General features: G+C 36.8%; 3 protein-coding genes, 1 long non-coding RNA gene and 1 pseudogene across 12 annotated transcripts; 3 read left to right on the top strand and 2 right to left on the bottom strand.

The window, feature by feature from the left end:
* Positions 1 to 51: 51 nt before the first annotated feature.
* Positions 52 to 1,598, top strand: LOC104768625 (uncharacterized). Its single transcript, XR_764270.2, has 3 exons — positions 52 to 203; positions 907 to 986; positions 1,135 to 1,598. It is a non-coding gene; the product is annotated as an uncharacterized LOC104768625 (long non-coding RNA).
* Positions 1,599 to 1,896: 298 nt separating this feature from the next.
* LOC104768624 (zinc finger protein ZAT6) lies at positions 1,897 to 2,999 on the top strand. The gene has a single exon (XM_010492641.3). It carries the CDS (start codon positions 2,107 to 2,109, stop codon positions 2,806 to 2,808), a length of 702 nt encoding a protein of 233 aa, XP_010490943.1. The 5' UTR covers positions 1,897 to 2,106; the 3' UTR covers positions 2,809 to 2,999.
* Positions 3,000 to 8,385: 5,386 nt separating this feature from the next.
* LOC104768623 (CBL-interacting serine/threonine-protein kinase 9-like) lies at positions 8,386 to 10,118 on the bottom strand (annotated as a pseudogene). Its single transcript, XR_015593905.1, has 8 exons — positions 9,764 to 10,118; positions 9,596 to 9,685; positions 9,359 to 9,484; positions 9,151 to 9,258; positions 8,932 to 9,047; positions 8,769 to 8,841; positions 8,615 to 8,688; positions 8,386 to 8,528 (listed from the first exon to the last, which is right to left on the bottom strand). The product of XR_015593905.1 is annotated as a CBL-interacting serine/threonine-protein kinase 9-like (transcript).
* Positions 10,119 to 12,969: 2,851 nt separating this feature from the next.
* LOC104768622 (cytochrome P450 84A4-like) lies at positions 12,970 to 14,882 on the top strand. The gene is made up of 2 exons (XM_010492640.3): positions 12,970 to 13,964; positions 14,078 to 14,882. The coding sequence occupies exons 1-2, from the start codon at positions 13,056 to 13,058 to the stop codon at positions 14,705 to 14,707; spliced, it is 1,539 nt and encodes a 512-aa protein (XP_010490942.1). The 5' UTR covers positions 12,970 to 13,055; the 3' UTR covers positions 14,708 to 14,882.
* An 8-nt stretch (positions 14,883 to 14,890) lies between these two features.
* Positions 14,891 to 19,246, bottom strand: LOC104772121 (SHUGOSHIN 2). Of its 8 annotated transcripts, none has more exons than XM_087506421.1 (20): positions 18,940 to 19,246; positions 18,708 to 18,814; positions 18,534 to 18,623; positions 18,407 to 18,444; positions 18,200 to 18,308; positions 18,067 to 18,090; positions 17,902 to 17,967; positions 17,761 to 17,802; positions 17,562 to 17,616; positions 17,427 to 17,484; positions 17,162 to 17,338; positions 16,936 to 17,040; positions 16,714 to 16,827; positions 16,492 to 16,605; positions 16,270 to 16,383; positions 16,045 to 16,158; positions 15,831 to 15,935; positions 15,653 to 15,739; positions 15,453 to 15,551; positions 14,891 to 15,355 (listed from the first exon to the last, which is right to left on the bottom strand). In XM_087506421.1, exons 2-20 carry the CDS (start codon positions 18,762 to 18,764, stop codon positions 15,094 to 15,096), a joined length of 1,830 nt encoding a protein of 609 aa, XP_087362547.1. In that variant the 5' UTR covers positions 18,765 to 18,814; positions 18,940 to 19,246; the 3' UTR covers positions 14,891 to 15,093. The 8 variants fall into 8 exon arrangements, with proteins under 8 accessions (XP_087362547.1, XP_087362548.1, XP_087362552.1 ...); XM_087506422.1 differs by having other exon boundaries at positions 18,708 to 18,831; positions 18,940 to 19,243; XM_087506426.1 differs by having other exon boundaries at positions 16,714 to 16,791; positions 17,014 to 17,040; positions 17,562 to 17,658; positions 18,940 to 19,220.
* Between the last annotated feature and the right edge of the window lie 313 nt (positions 19,247 to 19,559).

The following is a 19,559-nucleotide window of genomic DNA, read 5'->3' as shown; positions in this document are numbered from 1 at the left end:
AAGAAAAAAAAGAGGTTACGTTAATATTTGATATAGCTTAGATAAATAAATAGGTAAAGTGTGAAAGAAGACTACCATTATTGTTGCGTCCTTCAAAGCAAGTGTGTCTCTGCTTCTTTCTTCTATTCTCTGTGACGAACCCTAGCTCTCAGGATCTAAGGAACTTTGTTTACTTGTGAACATTATTAGAACCCATCACGTAGGTAAGTGTTCTTCTTATTTCTAATTAATTTTGTTTGGCGCTTGGAAAATTAATATCTTGAGGTGAATTAATTTGTTTTTTATTTTATAGATTAGAAAATTTTGATATCCGTTTTGTAATTCTGTTATTGTTTGAGATCTTGAGGTGAAGTAAAAACGGCAAGTGTTGGCATTTTTTTCTCATCTAAAGTTGTCTATTAGAGATCTTAGAACCCATCAAAGCATGTTATCTCTTTCCAAGTCAGCAATATCTATCTTTGTAGCTCTCTATGTTCTTAGTGGTAGCTAACTTATTTGTGCGGATTTGAACTTCTTTAAAACTTTAAGAACCATAAAGCTTGTGACTTTAGTGAACTTGAGACTAGAAACTTTTGTAAGCTTTAGTCTTTTTTACTTGTTTTAGTTTGCTCACTCTCACTGTGTGTGTGTGTTTCACTCCTTTGTTTGTAAAGGAGAGCATAAAGCAGAGCTTGAAATGTAAGTAAATGAGAATTAGTAGAATAAAGCCATGAATGTCTTTACTGTCTGAAAGTTTACCCGTGTCTGAATTAAGAGAGAAATAGTAGAAAAATCCGCAGTAAATGAGACAAGAGATTTTTAACGAGTTCACTCCCTTGAACTGAAAATTGCAGAGAGCCCATGCTTTGTTTTTGTAAACATGTTTTATATAGCTTCTTTGTCATTGAACATGTTCTCTGTTTCCAGGATTTTTTTTCAAGGTTTCAGAGGTTAACACAAGCCTTTTTGTCAGCCAGCATGTTATCTCTTTCCAAGTTGTTTCAGAGGTTAGAATCTCAATATCTCTTGTTCAAAATTTTATGTATTTGCCAAGGAAACTGAAGTGACTCTCTTTGCCATTGAAACGCCTTTGTTGAGCTGGATTATGCAATTTTGAGCAATTTCTCTTTTATTTTTTTTTCTGTTAATTTCCAGAGTCCGAACTGAATTGAGTGCTGCTGCTTCAACTGGGAGTACTACTAGGAAGAAACTCATTGTTAAATCATTCCTCCCGCCAAGCACAGTTCAACAAGTGATATATGACATGGAGAAATTTTTTGTTCCGACAGACTCAGTGACCCTACCCAAGGAGGTCCACATGGAGAAATCTTTTGTTCGGACAGACTCGATGACCTTACGCGAGGAGGTCCAGTATGCAAGTTCTGTTCTCGAACATATATTGGAGGACAGAGATGCAGTTACTCGAAAGGCACGTCAAGCATTGGCTGAGCTTGACAAAGCAGCCGACGAGGAAAGAATTAGTTTAAATGCATGGTTTCCTTGAAACAATTAGTTGTTTGTGCTTGTTTAAGTTTAACCCTGCCACCGTGGAATTTATGTTTGAACTTTGTAGTATGTGGTTGCTAGTACAATTTAAATTTGGTGTATGTTTTGAAAAATTGGATAAAGTGTGAAAAAGACAGTACGAGTAGTTTAGTAGCCGACTTAATTTGGCTTTTTTATATATCTCCACTTGGTTGGTTGGTTGGTCAGCAAAACACCAAAAACTGAGAGAGCTCTCTAGAATATTCTTAACTGATAAGAATTAAGAAGGCGGCATTTTACTAGTACAGTAGCACTACTAGAAAGAATGAGAGAACAAGTCTTCTCAGCCGACTTGTACAAACACGTGTACCAAGTCAAACCAAATGTGCCCAAGCCAAAAATACTTTGATTTCATCTTTTAGTCCACACACAAACATATAACTAAAATAATATCAAAGTGATTATCGACTTGTTCACTCCTCTTCAACACTTTCTCACCTCTTGACACGCAACTTCCTCTCTTCAGACTCTCTCTATATATATACACGCACACTTTCGTTTCTTGTTTCTTCATAATCAAATCTTTCATAAATAAACACTACTAATAATATCTTCTCAACTTAGTAGTCTTAACTCAAGATAATGGCACTTGAAGCTCTTACTTCACCAAGATTAGCCTCTCCGATGCCGACTCTGTTTCAAGATTCAGGAGTAGGGTTTCATGGGAGTAAAGGCAAGCGTTCTAAGCGATCAAGATCTGAATTCGACCGTCACAGTCTCACGGAGGATGAGTATATCGCTTTATGTCTCATGCTTCTTGCTCGAGATGGAGATCGAACCCATGACGTTAACCTTACTTCTTCTTCACCGGCTCTGCTTCCTCCTACTCCGATCTACAAGTGTGGCGTCTGTGACAAGGCGTTTTCCTCCTACCAGGCTCTTGGTGGACACAAGGCAAGTCACCGTAAAAACTTTTCGGCGTCTCAATCAGCCGGAGGAGATGAGTTACCGACGTCGTCGTCGGCCATAACTTCATCTGATATCTCAGGCGGCGGCGGGGGAGGAGGAAGTGTTGTGAAGTCGCACGTTTGCTCCATCTGTCATAAATCGTTCGGTCAAGCTCTCGGCGGTCACAAACGTTGCCACTACGAAGGAAAGACCGGAGGTAGCAGTAGCGTGTCGAATTCGGAAGGTGTGGGCTCTACGAGCCACGTCAGCAGCAGCCACCGTGGGTTTGACCTCAACATCCCGCTGATACCGGAATTCTCGATGGTCAACGGAGAAGACGAGGTGATGAGTCCCATGCCGGCGAAGAAACTCAAACATAATAACTCTTCTTATTAGGGGGAAAACTTTATATAGGGAATTATTATTTTTTTACTGTACATTCCAAATTTCTATTTTGATTAATATCTTTCTCTTCATTGATAAAATGATTCTTTCTTGTATAGTATTTTGCTTTTTCTTTTTATTTAACCTTCAAGTTGTAAGGACTGACATGGTTTTGAGTCTCAAACGAAGAATATCAAACATAATATGATTTCCTTTATATAGATAGATATATAATATGAAATAAAATAAATAAGAAACGAGAACAATCTTACATTTTGTGGTAGATATATAGTATTGACATCAAACCAAGAATGTTAAACAAAAAATTAACAAGTCGTGGGTTTAATTTGTCGTTGCTGGCGATGATTAATCATTTTTTACCAATCAGTTTTTACCTCCCAGGGATAGAGAAATTCAGGAGTCTTATGGTTTAACGAGAAGTACAGTCCTCTATCCGCGGCGTACCATGTAGCATTTGCCTTATTATGTATTGAATCGTTCATACTTGACGTGTAAGCTGTAAACTCCCGGTGAAGCGTGCCCTTATATCCATGACCATGTTGTAGATCGCACTTAATTTTTGTCGTACGGATAAAATTAGCATCGTTGAATCGCCAATATTGTACTTGATTGCGATGCAAGTATTGGACTTTGAAATCGTCGTCCCTTGAATGGCAGTGGACTGTGAGAATTGGATTTCTTGTTAACCTGCTTACTATCATTAATACGTTTTTGCCATACGCATCTCCAATGCAAAACACTAAAGCAATGAGAGTAATTATGAGACGTTTCATTTTTTATTTCTGGGGATGTAAGACTGTCCTTGTTTCTTAAGAAGGATTGTAATTTTGATGTATTTATATAAATTTTAGTATATGGTTTTTTGAGGTTAGGCGTCAAGATCTCTCTTCTATTCATTTTTATGAAGTTACGTACGCTGAATGTAGAAAGCCAATTTTAAGATGATTAAAAATAGAAATAACTCAAGATGGCCATCATGTAGAAATGGCTGAGTGATTATTACTATTGCGTGGTCAAATATTTTTCAATTACGTTAAAGTTGCCAATTTTTGTCCACTAAAGGTTTTTTCAAGAGAATCAAAGGAATTTTGTAAATGGATTTTAAAAAGGAAAATTATATTTTATAAGAGTAAATTTTAAATTATTGTATAGTTTTAGTTATCTAGGTATATAGTAAAATTTCTTAAAGAGTATCAAAGTTAATAATTAAATTTCTTCTGTCTTACTTTTTGTTCATTAGAGGCTAGTTCACTAAGTCCTTCCTTGCACCCGAGGTCGAGGCCCAACGTATATGGTATCGATATAGCTTGAAAATAGTAGATACTAGTAATGGATCCGCGCTACGCGCGGTAGTTGGATTAAAGTGTATTATCAGTTTTGTTGTATATACTATTATGTTGGTATTGTATATTTATTTTATACTTTCGTTTTTTTGTTAGATTTTGGTTCCATTGAAATCCTCTCTGTATTGATAGCAATGATTCCTTTTTTTTGTTTTTCTTTTAAAAAACAATCAAATAAAGAAATTTAATACTAACAAAATTAAGAAACTCAATACAATAAAAAATTACATATGTTTAAAATCGGTTCACCAAAAGAGAAGATCGAGAACCTAAAAATGATAAGAGAAGATCTATTACAATAAATTGACCAAAAGAGTTAAAAAAATATAAACCTGGTACATGAGATTTCTATTGAACAAAGAAGGAAACTATAAGATTTGTAGAGTCAAAACCTGAAAAGGAGAAGAGAAGCAAAAGGGAAATGAGGAAATCGTAAGAGTTGGAACAGTCAAGAAACGTATTACCCTTTTTTCCTTTGGCAGTGATTGTGAAAAAACGAACTAAACCTTTTGGATCTGGCACACAAGCGTCGAAGATTAAAAACCTGATGGAAAATAATAGAATTTAAAATTTTCGACATGTTATAAAATAAGAGAAGAAGGGTTAGGTAAGTGTTGATTTTCGACCATTAGATTGCATCTAATCAACGGTAGATATGTAAAATTTGGTGACTCATAGCTTAATGAATTAGCCAATGATAATTACAGAATGGCAATGTTGTTTTTTTTTTTTGAGAAGATTGTTTTATATATGTTGTTAATATTTTGGTTGTTTTGAGCTTCGCTGGCTTGTGGTTGTTTTAAATAATATTATAGTATGATGTAAGAAGTAATATATAATATATGAATTTGGAAAATGAAGCATTGAATCTGAAAACCAAAGAACCGGATTATTTAAGCTATTTTTTGAATATTAATTGTACCATTGTTCATAAACTGTTTGCTATTTTAAATCCAATTGATTTCTCTCTTGATCCCGTATCAACGGATTTCTTTGCTTCATTCGATTAGTTATTATTTTGAGGCATTTGTTTTGGATTTTGGTGTGCTTATTATTTTTTTGGTTTTTGTATTTGATTTTGGTTGCTTATGTTGTTTTGTTTGATATTTGTAATACAGATATGTTTTGCGTTAAGTATAATTTATTTTCCTTTTTAAAAATAAAATATTAAAATAGGATTATTTGTATAACAAATTGCTCAATATGAAAATTAGTTATACTAAAGTCTAGAAAAATTCGAATGAGTTGGTATTTTGTCAAAATATGTAAATTGTTTTTTTTTTGGTTAAAACTAAATTAAATTTTAATGTGGGTATATGTATAATTTGACTAATTACAGTTAGTATTGTGTCGAAACTGTTTTTATTCAAAAATGTGTAAGAATTTTATTTTTTTCTACCGTATATATGCATGTTGCTTTCTTTTTCTCCCAGGATCTTTTCAGCAACAGACCTTCATAGTGTACACGCTTTACTTTTATCCTTTTGAAAAAATTGCATTTCAGTAGAATAAACTGTTATTGAGCTGTGTTATAGTGTCGTATGTGTTATGTTTTATTAAATCTAAATTGCTATATGTATAGAATAAAATTATACATGTTTGAAATAAAATTACTTATTTTACTTTGATGGCAAGACGTTACGTTTAAAACAGGTGAAGAATGCACAAGAAAGCAGGTGAAGAAGATATCGCTTTGCCTTGTACGATCTACAAAATCATGGCGGGGATGAACAATCTTGTCCTGTGGGAATCGATTTCGGTTCATTGTGTGCCGATTACGTTAAGAACAACGTCATGGGTCAAAGCTACGCCACGGCTGTGTAGAGAGTCTCTGACGAAGCTTTGATCTTTGCCAAGACCGTGAAATTCTCCAGCAACTGTAAAGATATTTGGGTTCTTGATATCGAGGAGACCTTTTTGTCTGCATAAGATTGAGCTTTTGTTTCCGTGATCTAGATGTCGGTAGATATATGTTCAATCTTCGAAATACCATGGATTGGTGCAATATAGTTGGTGTCTTTTTCCTGTTTCCCCTTTAGCCTGCTTGTTAATGGACGAAAATATGGTTAAGGGACATGTCGAAGTTAGTGTGAATTAGTATTTTAAAACGTTACAGGATAAAACATATCACTACCTATCGGCAAACTGAGCAGTTGTTGTGAAGTCTAAATCTGAATAAAATTTGGTCCCAGAAGTAGCATTGAGGTAAAGTTCACCTGGTGAATAGCTTATCGTTAGTGGACATCCTAGTTTAAGATGCAGTAAAGGAAACAGTCTGAATTGTTGTGGGGATTTTAAATATGACATACCTCCAAATAACTTTGGGTTGAAATTAGTAGCCAACAATATGTTAGCCCCGCCTTCTTTTTCCCTCAAAACCTTCTCAAGTGAAGTTGCGTGATCGTCAAAAGCAATGAGACGAACTTTCTCCCCGCTTCCAAACAAAAAATACAAGTGTAAAAGCAATAAAAAGGGTTAATGTAAGAACTGTATTCAGCGTACACGGAAGTAGGTGTAAGTCAGAGAGGGTCAAACCTTTCAAGGGACAGGACAACTAACATCCTCTCCAAGGTCTCTGTGATTCTATTTCTATATGCCATGCTTGAACATACTTGGCCCATGACATCTAATGAGGGAGCAGAGAGGGAAAGTTAAGACGCAACCATGAGGGGGGACAACTGGTTAACTTGACAAAACAACAGAAGTGATTTTTGGTCTACAAAGGAAATTGAAGACGCCCACTCTTAATATTGTCTACATTTTTTTAGGTTGACCCATCGAAAAGCAGCGAGCTCACAGACTATCGATTATGGAACTGAGCTTCAAGAGATCTAATTAATATTGGAAGCAGGAAACATTGAAAGGTTTAAAAATAAGACAGACTTGGAAGATCAGTATTGGTGTTGGCAAGAGAAATCAACTACTCATGAGTACGGAACCTGAAAAACTCTTTTGGGAAAATCCCAAAAGACTCATCAAATTTTTCAAAAACAGTAGTTGATATGAAACATATTGAAGTAAGCTTGAAACATGAGTTGCTTATGATGACTTCAAAGTCTAACATAATATATAGGCCCCCATCACGCAGCGAGTCTTCAAATTTTGCAAGGTGGGTAACATTGATCGAACCTTGGATGACACAACTCTAGAGGAAAAACACACAAATTAGATAACTATTCCTTAATCGAGGGAGTGATAAATGAAATAGAGATGGAAGAAACCTTTTCGTCTATTGAAAACGATATTGATAAAAGGGTTTATTTTGGCCGTGTAATATCATATGCATAGTACTGTAGTACTTAGTACGCTGAATGATAACAGATGTGTAGGCTTAGCTTAACTCCTATAAAAAGTATGAATTACTCCTTAAATTAAATTTTTGTTTGTAACGATTAAAGTAGATGATACAGTGTTTGTTTGATAACCATTTAAATGGATAATATTAAATCACAGTACTAATCTATTACAACGCCATGACAAAATGTTTACTGATTTTCTTTTTATATCGACTATTATAGATTGATTATGTTAAATTGCTAATACGCAACCAATTTATCTGTTACACATGTTTCTGTTGCCAAATCATAGTCATCTGTTTTGAAAAGTTTATGGATTTAGCAACAAAGTAGCGACAATTTTTTCAGGTCTTTTTTATCCGCCACAATTTCTTTCTAAGTTTTTATCATTGACATGGACAATTTATAGTCTTATCATTGGTTATATATACAACATTTGTGTGTGTGTGTAATATATATCTATAAAGCATAAAAATAACTTTTGGAATTGCAGTTTCTTAACCAATCCATTATTTAAAAAAAAAAATCTAGATCCACACTTTGTACGTTGTTTTCCAGTTAATTTATTTTGTTATCATTGTATTCCATATCGGTATTGTGTTATTGTGAAGTGTGAATCGTTGCCACTTGCCAAAACCGTAGCCATAAAGTGACAATATTGTTTCAACTATACTCGATTAGTGAACTTCCCGACTATGACGCAACGATCCCTTTCATTTATTGGACGTTTGACTAATTTAACTGTTTGACTTGGACGTTTGAGTCAAACATAAAAGTAAGCCAAAACCGAGTTTTGAGGAAGATCGCATATGGCTAAGGCTAACTTATGGATCTATACCTCCTCCATATAAGCCCACTTCTAATAAGTTCGGCTTCTTTTTGTTAGCAATATATTTTAGTTTTGCCAACTCCAAATTTTACTAATTATTCATTATACAAGTTCGACTTTAATTTTTAAAAAAATCTGAATTGATAAACAATTTGTTATTATATCTTATTGCTTATGTTCTTCAGAGGCTGCATCAGTATTCCAGACTACATCCTTTAATCTAGATGAGAAGTTTTTGTAGAACTGCAAAAAATAATTTCAAACATAAACCAATTACTCGAGGTGTTAACCGGATCTGAACCGGATAAAGATTGAACTGAAACATTTACCTTGTGAAACTCAAGGGTATCACCGCCGGTTTTCCTAAGCTCTACCACATGCAACGATGGCGCAACTTCAAACACTTATTAAATCGATGACCAAACCAAAACAGTTAGATAAACAACAGTATTCACCATACCGGAGTGTTGTTATCACCAAAACCTATCTTTCTTCTTACCTCTGTAGCTACGGAGAGCTGACCTTTACGACCACTTTTGTCTCCTTTCATTTTTATCTGCGATTTTATCAAACAAATGTTTTATAATGTTGGAGCTACAAAGACATAATTTGACACAGACAAAATAAAGAAGACGAACAAACAAACCTTGTAGTTGTCTTTACGACATTGAAGCCTAATGGCTTTGCTGTTTCTTCCATTTTCGACATTATCTCACTCGCAGATCGTTGAGATGTAAACCGCGTCTCTCTCTTCACAAGTTGCTGCAACACCAATAAAAGAACAGCTTTAGTTAGACTACCCCATATATGCATATGATAATATTAGACAATCGAAACAAATAGTAAGTAGAAAAAGAGTTCGTACGGCTTGCTTCTCAAACAAGTTTTCAAGACTGAACTCTCTTGAGCTAGAGATAAGTTCGAAAGCGTTCATGGATACCGGTTTCTCCTTCTTCTCTGTCACAAGACATTCCTATAGTAACAACACATGCACAGCAGAGTAGTATTAGTTGCTTTACTGTAAATAAACTACAAAGAATATTGGGAAAATGGCGCGGATGGTTTTTTTTTACCTTGGAGTTACTGAAAGCAGCATCAACATCATCTATGGTGATGTCCTCATCATCTTGATCAAATGATGGCGGCTTGTATCCTTGCTTGAACCATTCATCTTCTAGTAACTCTGCAATACTTATTCTCTGCAATATAGACAGAAAAAAAGAAGTATTGTTAAGCTCTTGCAAATTTTAGACCATTTGATCTTATGGTTGACACATCTCAAGTTATGCATTCATGTAAGAGGTGCTTACGGTTACAGGGCTGGGTTCGAGAATACGCTTAATGACTCTCTTGGCACCTGGAGAGAACCATGGTGGGCAGCTAAACTCAGCCTTGCATATCTGAAGTACACCAAAGATGAGATTAAGAAAGTACTGAGGAAAAGTAAGTAAGAAGAAGCAGAGGAAGAGAAAACTTACACGTTTGTATAATGTCATGAGATTAGGCTCATCAAAAGGCAAGTAACCAGCCATGAGCACATATAGAATTACACCACAAGACCAGATATCTGCTGCTGCTCTGTCATAGCCTTTGTCCGACAAAACCTGCCCGCAAGTTAAACAAATATGCCCTCGAAATTAGAGCCTATATATGATTCTATCTTTGGAGCGCATACAGAACACTTTATATGCTTTGCATCCTCCCTATAATCTGTTGGTGTAGGCGTCCGGCCTTCAGATTAGCGAATGAAAGAACATTAGAATCCATAATAGATAATAGAAATTTCAGATATTGGAGGAATTGTAAAAAGAATGAAATTGGAGAAGATGGCGTTATATAGGAATTGAAATACCAGAAATTGAATGACAAGTAGTGGGACTACTATTGATAGAGAAAACATTAAAGAAATGATTAAGCGGAACACAAAATTGAATGAGAAGTAGTGGGACTACTATTGAAAGAGAAAGCATTGAAGGACAGATTAGGCGGTTTCAGAGGTAAACCAAACGATAACGATAGAAGGGAGGAAACATGAAGACGGGGAGGTTGAGGTCGCACAGCAGAAGACGGTGGAGAAGACATTCGTGCAGAAAGGGTTTATTTGGAGAACAAAGCAAACGGATAATGATATTTGGGCCCTGAGAGAAAATATGAACTGGGCTTGGATACACAGAAGAAGGAAATAATCGAGAACGAAAATGGGCTAACTCGATTTGTTAAGGCCTTATTACACACATTGGTATGCTGAGGTGGCAGCACAAGGAATGAGCAAAGTCTACTTTATATATATAGATTAACTGGATAAAATATGAAAGAGACAGTACAAGTGGTTAGTAGCCGACTTAAGTTTGGTCTTTTTATATCTCCCACTTGGTTGGTTAGTTGGTCGGTCAGCAAAACACCTTAGTGAGACTGTGAGAGAGCTCTCTAGAATATTCTTAACTGATAAGAATTAAGAAGGCGGCATTTTACTACTACCGTGCTACTTTGCTACTAGATAGAACGAGGGAACAAGTATTCTCAGCCGACTTATACAATCACGTGTACCAAGTCAAACCAAAAGTGCCCAAACCAAACTTAGATACTTTTAATTTCATCTTTAGAGTTTAGTCCACACACAAAAAATGTAACTACAATAATATCAAAGTGATTATCGACTTGTTCACTCCTCTTCAACACTCTCATACACGCAACTTCCTCTAGACTCCTCTGACTTTACTATATATATATACACACACTCTTTCGTTTCTTGTTTTCTTCATAATCAAATCTTTCATTTACTAATTAAATCTTCTCAACTTAGTAGTCTTATCAAAACTCACGATATGGCACTTGAAGCTCTTACTTCTCCAAGATTAGCCTCTCCGATGCCGACTCTGTTTAAAGATTCAGGAGTAGGGTTCATCATTCATGGGAGTAAAGGCAAACGAAAAAACTGAATTCGTTTTTTACTGCCAAATTTCGATTTTGATTAATATCTTCTTCTTCATTGATAAAATGAATTCTTTCTTGAACTCTATAAATATATTTTATTAGGACTCTATATTATATATCTTTTATCAAAATGGAATCACTCATATGGACTGACATGTTTTTGAGTCTACAATACATTATTTTGTGAGTATTTTTCCTAGATAGTATTGACATTAAACCAAGAATATAATATCAACATAAATTTAACAAGTCGTGGGTTTAATTTGTCGCCAGCAACTGGTGATGATTGGTTTAGAGCCAGTTATACATAAATTCAGGAGTTACACGGTTTAACGACCAGTACAGTCCTCTATCCGCGGCGTACCATGTAGAATTTGCCTTATTTTTCATCGACTGGTTCATACCTGACTTGTAAGCTAAAAACGAGAGGTGACGCACGCCACGAGGTCCATGTTTTAGGTCGCACGTAATTTTTGTATCTTTGAAATAAGGATCGTCGAAACGCCAATATTGTCGTTGATTGTAACGCAAGTACTGGAATTTGAAATCGTCGTCCTTTGAACGGCAGTGGACTGTGAGAATTGCATTTTTTGTTAACTTGTTTACTATCATTACTACGTTTTTGCCATACGCATCTCCAATGCCAAACACTAAAACAATGAGAGTAATTACGAGACGTTTCATTTTATTTTATTTTCTCGGGATGTAAGATTGTTCTTTTTTTTTTTTTTTCTCTCCTAAGGATTGTGATTTTGATGTATTTATTTAAATTTTAGTGTATGGTCGTCTGAGGTTATGCGTCAAGATCTGTCTTCTATTCATTTTTATGAAGTTACGCTGAATGTGGAAGGCTAATTTTAAGAAAATTAAAAATAGAAAATAGCTCGATGGTCATCATGTTGAACTGTCTGTATAAATATATTAGTACAATTTCAAAAGTCAAGGTTCGAATATTGTCTATCCATTGGGTAAATTCTCTACGGATATAAAAGTAAAAACTCTTTAATTAATCAAATTAAAAGAATAAGTGTAAGTTTTTGTTTTGCTTGAATAAAGGACATGATTTCTAAACATTACTAAACAAAAACACCATTATTTTTCAAGAGCCATTCCGCCATATATATATGACAAATAGGTGACCTACCGTATACTATTAAAATTGGTTAAACTATTAAAGCGTAATAATAGCAACGGATGATGATTATATTCATTTTTCGTTGTCCGAATAACATTTCACGTGGATATAGGTAAAACGTCGTGCACTGCGAGGCGTGTCAATGTCATCAAAGGCTAAAAAATGGCAACAATGACATCATATTGGTCGAAGTTAGATGAATTTTAGTCGCTTCACAGTTTATATATAAACACTGTGTATATCTTAAAAATCAGCTTACTGTGTTTTGGATGAGAGAAATAATTCCTAAACTCGGTCTGCTCCATTCTCCGTCTCAGGACTCCATGTGCCTTCTTCAACAAAAAAGTCTATCTAAACAATTATCAAGTATCAACCCAATTCTTACTAAATGTGTCTTGGCTCCTTTAATAATTCATTATGTCGTAGCTTCATGAGCGCGATGTCCTTTTCACCAAAACAAACAATTAGAATATATCCACAGCGATCATCCTAATCATTGTACCCTCTTTACTTGTTTCTTTGCACCAATCAGGTTCACGAGTAACACGTTATATACAAATTTCAATGTATAATAACACAAAAGATATATATACAAACTAGAAAAGTAGCGTACGAGGCCTACCAACTACAACCAAAACTTTATATAACACATTACATAATACATAAACAGTCCCATAATTGGACACTAAAAGCGTACCAAAATGCATACTCTAACGACTCTTCTCATCCTTCTTGTCCCTCTTCTTCTTTTTCTCTTCCGCCACCTCCTATCACGGCGGCGGAGGCTTACAAAACCCTACCCTCCCGGCCCCAAAGGCTTACCCATCATTGGAAATATTCTCATGATGAACCACTTCAACCACCGCGGCCTGGCCAAGCTCAGCCGTATATACGGTGGGTTGCTCCACCTCCGCCTCGGGTTTTCCCACGTTTTCGTTGTTTCTTCTCCGGGCATCGCACGTCAAGTCCTCCAAGTGCAAGACCATGTTTTCTCAAACCGTCCCACCACAATCGCAATCCGTTACCTGACCTACGGGGGCTCCGATCTTGCATTCTGCAATTACGGCCCGTTTTGGCGTCGGATGAGAAAACTCTTCGTCATGATGCTCTTTAGCCGTAAACGGGCCGAGTCATGGGTCTCTGTTGATGAAGAGGTCCACAAATCGGTCCGTTTTGTGGCGGTTAACGTTGGAAAACCGTTAAACGTATGTAAACTAGCATTTTCCCTAACAAGAGACATAACGTTCCGAGCTGCGTTCGGCTCCTCCTCGTCCACTTCTGACGAAGAACGATTAGACGAGTTCCTTGAGATCATACAAGAGTTCTCTAAGCTCTTTGGTGAGTTTAACGTAGCGGACTATGTCCCTTCGTGGCTCAGTTGGATTGATCCGCAAGGGATTAACAAGCGGGTCGAGAAAGCTCGAAAGTCTCTCGACTGTTTTATTGAGTCCATCATCGACGATCACTTGCTCAAGAAAACGAGAGAACGTAACGTTGATGATGAAGAGAACGATATGGTTGATCAATTACTTGCGTTTTACAAAGAAGAAATCAAAGTCAACAACTCTCAGACCAACATTAAACTCAATAACATCAAAGGCATCATCATGGTAAATTAAACATTATATTTCACAATTTTTTTTTTTGGAAAATAATCATATATCTGAAAACACTACTAGCTTATATATATATATATTGTTTAATGAAAAAAAAAAAAAAAAAGGATGTGATGTTCGGAGGAACCGAGACGGTGGCATTAGCAATCGAGTGGGTTTTAACGGAGCTACTTCGGAGCCCCGAGAACATGAAACGGGTCCAGGACGAGCTAGCGAGTGTGGTCGGGCTTGACCAGTGGCGCGTGGAGGACACGCACCTCGAGAAGCTCACCTTCTTAAAATGTACACTCAAGGAAACCTTACGGCTACACCCACCGTTCCCTCTCCTCCTCCACGAGACGGTGAAGGACGCGGAGGTCACAGGTTACTTCATCCCCAAGGGATCGCGAGTGATGGTCAATACCTACGCTCTCGGGCGTGACCCGGGTTCTTGGTCCGACCCGGAAATATTTAACCCGGGTAGGTTTTTGGACCCTGACGCTCCGGACCTGAAGGGGAACAATTTCGAATTTATTCCGTTCGGGTCGGGTCGGAGATCTTGCCCGGGCATGCAACTCGGGTTGTACGCGTTTGAGCTTGCGGTGGCTCATCTTTTACACTGCTTCACGTGGAGTTTACCGGACGGTATGAAATCCGGTGACGTCGACACCGTTGAAGGGCCGGGTCTCACCGTTCCTAAGTCAACTCCTTTGGTGACGGTGCCGACTACGCGCCTCTTCTGCCCAATCGTCTCTTGAAGACTGAAAAGCCTCCACCGAGTAACTCTGTAAGCTGTCAATACTTATTATTAGTCTAAAAATAATATATATTTGTATGAATAAATAATTAAAAAATCTTTTTACTCTAATGATATATAAATAATAAAAATATGAATATAGTTTATCTGATTAATGAGGAAATTGATATTTGCTAGCAAGAAATCAAAACAGTACCAATTTAACGACTTAGTTATAAGTAAGTAACGTTTTGTCAAAAAAAAAAGTTATAAGTAAGTAACGTATACTAATTCAAGGAAAATAAGCATAAGAGAGTAATGACAAATTACAGAAGCGTAGATATAGCTTAGTAGGAGGCAAAATCATACAAGAGCATGAAAAATCATACAATGCTGGAGCCTGGAGATTTAGCATTGTCGTCGCAGCTTCACTTTACGTGAGACTTCTCTGTATGACTGGACTTTCTCTGCGGCATGTCTCGATGGTCTTCCCACAGATGATCTTCTTGTCATCCCTTCGTGTTCATCAGCTTTAGGCTTGTCCTTTGATTCGGTTTGGTGATCACACTCTTGAACTATGTTGTTGTCCAAAGATTGGTCTGTCGCTATTTCTTTAATTGCTTCATCGGTTTGAGATTTAACCATTCTTGATTGTCTTCTCGTTGAGACTCTGACGAGGTACACCACAGAGATTAACAGTCAACATTACATCATTGAGACATGATCATCAGTGGAATATGCAGGAAATTCACTGTCACTAAACAAACCTGCGTTTCTGGTTTGTCTCTTTTGTGTCACCTCTGCTTTCAGATGGTTCCTCCACAGCTTCAGATCTTGATCCAAGAGACTCTTCGATTACTAAACTTCTAAAATATTATCCAGGAGGGAATATATTAGCTATAATTTGATTTCTATGTTTTCACTCGACGGACTGGGAAAATCTTAAGAAGATAAGTTTTTAACAAACCTTGCATCATCAGCATTCAAGGTTTCAGAGTCAGACACTTCCGGTACTTGGATATCAAACCTTGCAGACCGTTGTATTGAAGAGAGTCTGCTCAGTAGTACAAGAAATTAGTAACCTCAAACACACTTTTAGTAACATCTGTTAAGTGTAATACAACGTAATTTAGGCTCTTACAAACCTTCTCCTCTTGGTCGTCTCCATAACTTTGATTCCCTCATTGAAGCTTTTACATGGTTCAGCTTCTTCAGGCCTTAACCGAGCAGACCGTCTTCTCAAAGAGAGTCTGTTCGAAGCAGAGAAAGTGTCATTGCAATAAACTATTGTCCATTCAGAGTTTGCAACAACGTCTAATAATTAAAGTGGATAGAGGAAGGAAAAAAACACTAACAAACCTTGCCGTTTCATTAGTTTCTTTGGGAGCATCCATCTCAAGCAAATTTTCCGTTGGTTCAGTTTCTTGAACATCAAACCTGGTAGATTGCCTTCGTGTGCATTGCCTAGAGAGCCTGTTCGAAGCAGAAAAAGTGTCATTGCAATATACACTACTGTCCATTCAGAGTTTGCAACAACGTCTAATAATTAAAGTGGATAGAGGAAGGAAAAAAACACTAACAAACCTTGCGGTTTCATTAGTTTCTTTGGGAGCATCCATCTCAAGCAATTTTTCCGTTGGTTCAGTTTCTTGAACATCAAACCTGGTAGATTGCCTTCGTGTGCATTGCCTAGAGAGCCTGTTCGAAGCAGAAAAAGTGTCATTGCAATACACTACTGTCCATTCAGAGTTTGCAACAACGTCTATTATTAAAGTGGATAGCGGAAGGAAAAAAACACTAACAAACCTTGCGGTTTCATTAGTTTCTTTGGGAGCATCCATCTCAAGCAATTTTTCCGTTGGTTCAGTTTCTTGAACATCAAACCTGGTAGATTGCCTTCGTGTGCATTGCCTAGAGAGCCTGTTCGAAGCAGAAAAAGTGTCATTGCAATACACTACTGTCCATTCAGAGTTTGCAACAACGTCTATTATTAAAGTGGATAGCGGAAGGAAAAAAACACTAACAAACCTTGCGGTTTCATTAGTTTCTTTGGGAGCATCCATCTCAAGCAATTTTTCCGTTGGTTCAGTTTCTTGAACATCAAACCTGGTAGATTGCCTTCGTGTGCATTGCCTAGAGAGCCTGTTCGAAGCAGAAAAAGTGTCATTGCAATACACTACTGTCCATTCAGAGTTTGCAACAACGTCTATTATTAAAGTGGATAGAGGAAGGAAAAAAACACTAACAAACCTTGCCGTTTCATTAGTTTCTTTGGGAGCATCCATCTCAAGCATTTTTTCCGTTTGTTCAGTTTCTTGAACATCAAACCTGGTAGACTGCCTTCGTGTGCATTGCCTACAACAAAAACAAACAACAACAAAAAGGAATAATAGCACGAATAACATACACTTGTATTCCCACTGTTTTTGCGTAGAAATTGACGTTAACATGCAATTCTTGGACTGAATATACGAACCTCTTGCGATGCACACTGTCTTTTCCCGGGTTTGCTGCATCAAGAACAAACTTCTTGTTGACGACATTGTCAATAATTTGATTTTCCTCCCCAGAGACAACCTCCTTTTCAATGTCATCTTTAGTTTGGCAGGTCTCTTCAGGTATAACAGTGGTATCTATAACTCCAGAAACTCTCCTACAAAAGAAATAATAGCAATTCAGGTTTACATGACTGCCAAAAGCTTTCACAGAAAACATGGATGAAACGTTAAGCAGATTACGACCTTTTACTTTTAGCTTTCTCATTCACGTGTATTGGCTTGACGTCGGCACTTCCTGAAGCTGAAGAAGAAACAATATAGAGTAAGGATGCGAAGCGGTTTCTAGCATCAACAATGAATCTAAGCAAAACAGTTTACGTTTTATCCTCGACGTCCGCTTTCTTTTGGTATCTTTTTGATTCATGTCATGCACCTGAAAGGTTTTGCAATCCCCATCAGAAGCGTTTACTAAAACCTTGACGTCATTAACAAAGCCAAATAGTGTGAAAACGATGTTGAACAAAAGGTGATAGATTCCTATTATGAGAATGTCAGTAAGGAAAATTCAAGTAAGCACCTTGTCTTTCGATGCATGATCTGTACGTGGAAGCGTTTGCTCCTGGAGAAAATTAGAAAACAAAAAATTCTCATTGTTTTTAACTTTTTCTCAGATAAACTACAGTCAATAGAAAATTTACAAACCAAGGCGATAACTTGCCTCAAGCTGTTTCTTGACCTTAAGTAATGCATTCTTGCAGCCAAGTTCATGCTGGAGTTCCTTGAGCTGAAAAAAATACAGACAATGCCAAATGATTGAAGAACTTGTAATATAACAACTCAAGAAAGACTCAAATTGAGAGACTTCAGTTCTAAAAAAGCTTACTCTGTCTCTACTTGTATTGAGTTCCTGAAAGGAAAAACAAGAAAAAAGACCAATTGAGCCATATTTAATCATATAGTTTCAAATAATCTAGAAATCATCTCAAAACCAAACGGTAGAAAGATGAGAGACACACCGCCAACATCTGACTGTTTGCCTGCGCAAGCTGCAAATTCTTTTCTTGCACACTCCTTAAGTTGATCCTCAGTTTCTGAAACTCAATACCACTCAACTCGACTATTTTACTGTATCCACAAAAAAGAAACCAAGATTACCAATTAAAAAGAAAAAACGTTTATGAAACTCAAAAGCCTACACATTCCAACGAAAACAGGATATTTACTTTCGGTGTGCTAAGGCTTTCATCAGTGTCATGTTCTCCTACAAAAATCAAATCAAACACAGCAACCAAATCAGAATCATACAGTATGCCACGAACGATTCAACAAGAACAAAGTGAAAGGCAATACCTTTTGAAGCTTTTGAGCAAACTCCTGAGAAGAGAATAGCATATTTTCTTTCTGCTGCATCTCCTCTCTGTTCATTTCTTTAACAGGATCCTGCAAGTTTCTAATCCATTAGTAACAGCAGCGGAGAAAATGGAATAAATTTTTTGGTTCAGAGGTATGGACAAATTTTTTAACCTTTTGAGAACCTAAACCCCTATTTGAATAGTCAAGGCTCAATTCAGTTAGCACCATCCTTTCATCTGCTATACCATCCCCTCACCTGACCTATAGATTCTCGGAATCTGGAGACACCCGGCTACTAAATCAGACGCACATCAACGATTCCTCAAAAAACCTCACTCATACTTCGATTCCACTAAAAGCTAAACAAATTTGGATTCGCGATTGGGAAACGAAGTTAACTTACGAGTAACACGATAGCAGGACTCGTCTCTCTCTCTCTCTCTGAGCTTTCAGAATTCGTGATTTCGAACGAAAACGGGAAATCAACAAATGTCTCCTCAGACAAATCGACGCCACTGTGAATTCAGAGACTCACAAAGCCGTCGCTCTGCTTACGGATGTGGTTGTGGGGGATCCGACGAGAACTGACTGCCTCGTTTCCACAAACCCTAGATTCTCTCTATCGAAGAAGACTGAAAGACTACGGTTCGTTCGGCGGCAATTCGGTTCACTTATCTGATTTACGAAAAATTTCACCCGGCTAATTCATCAAGTTTTTAATAAAATCGGTTCGCTTATCTGATTACCAAATTCAATCGCACTCTATTTGGGCTGGTTCAAGTCATGGTTCTTCTCTTAACTACTTTTTCTTTATTGGGCTTGAAATAAACTAGCCATAGCCCATAAGGCACTTTTTCCATATTTTTCTGGAATTAATGACATTTCAATTGTTTGATTTTAATTCATGTTTAGTTTCGGTTTTCAAGATAAATAAAATTTTGTAACCATAATTTTTTTGAATCGAAAATTTAAATTTATTTGAAATTAGGACTACTAGGGTTTATGGGAATTGAGCACCTCTCT

The sequence above is a fragment of the Camelina sativa genome, chromosome 20 (assembly GCF_030686135.1).
Source record: "Camelina sativa cultivar CO46 ecotype springtype chromosome 20, ASM3068613v1".
NCBI lineage: Eukaryota > Viridiplantae > Streptophyta > Magnoliopsida > Brassicales > Brassicaceae > Camelina > Camelina sativa.
This window is presented reverse-complemented; position numbering and strand designations above follow the sequence as displayed.

Bases quoted from the DNA above. Each gene is read 5' to 3' on its own strand.
- LOC104772121 (XM_087506420.1), bottom strand. From the start codon at position 18,764: ATGGTGCTAACTGAATTGAGCCTTGACTATTCAAATAGGGGTTTAGGT. The intron at 17,968-18,066 runs GTAAGCTTTTTT...TATTTTTTTCAG, and splicing joins TCAATACAAGTAGAGACAGA to CTCAAGGAACTCCAGCATGA. The intron at 15,740-15,830 runs GTTTGTAAGAGC...ACTACTGAGCAG, and splicing joins GAGACGACCAAGAGGAGAAG to ACTCTCTTCAATACAACGGT.
- LOC104768622 (XM_010492640.3), top strand. From the start codon at position 13,056: ATGCATACTCTAACGACTCTTCTCATCCTTCTTGTCCCTCTTCTTCTT. The intron at 13,965-14,077 runs GTAAATTAAACA...AAAAAAAAAAAG, and splicing joins ACATCAAAGGCATCATCATG to GATGTGATGTTCGGAGGAAC.
- LOC104768624 (XM_010492641.3), top strand. From the start codon at position 2,107: ATGGCACTTGAAGCTCTTACTTCACCAAGATTAGCCTCTCCGATGCCG.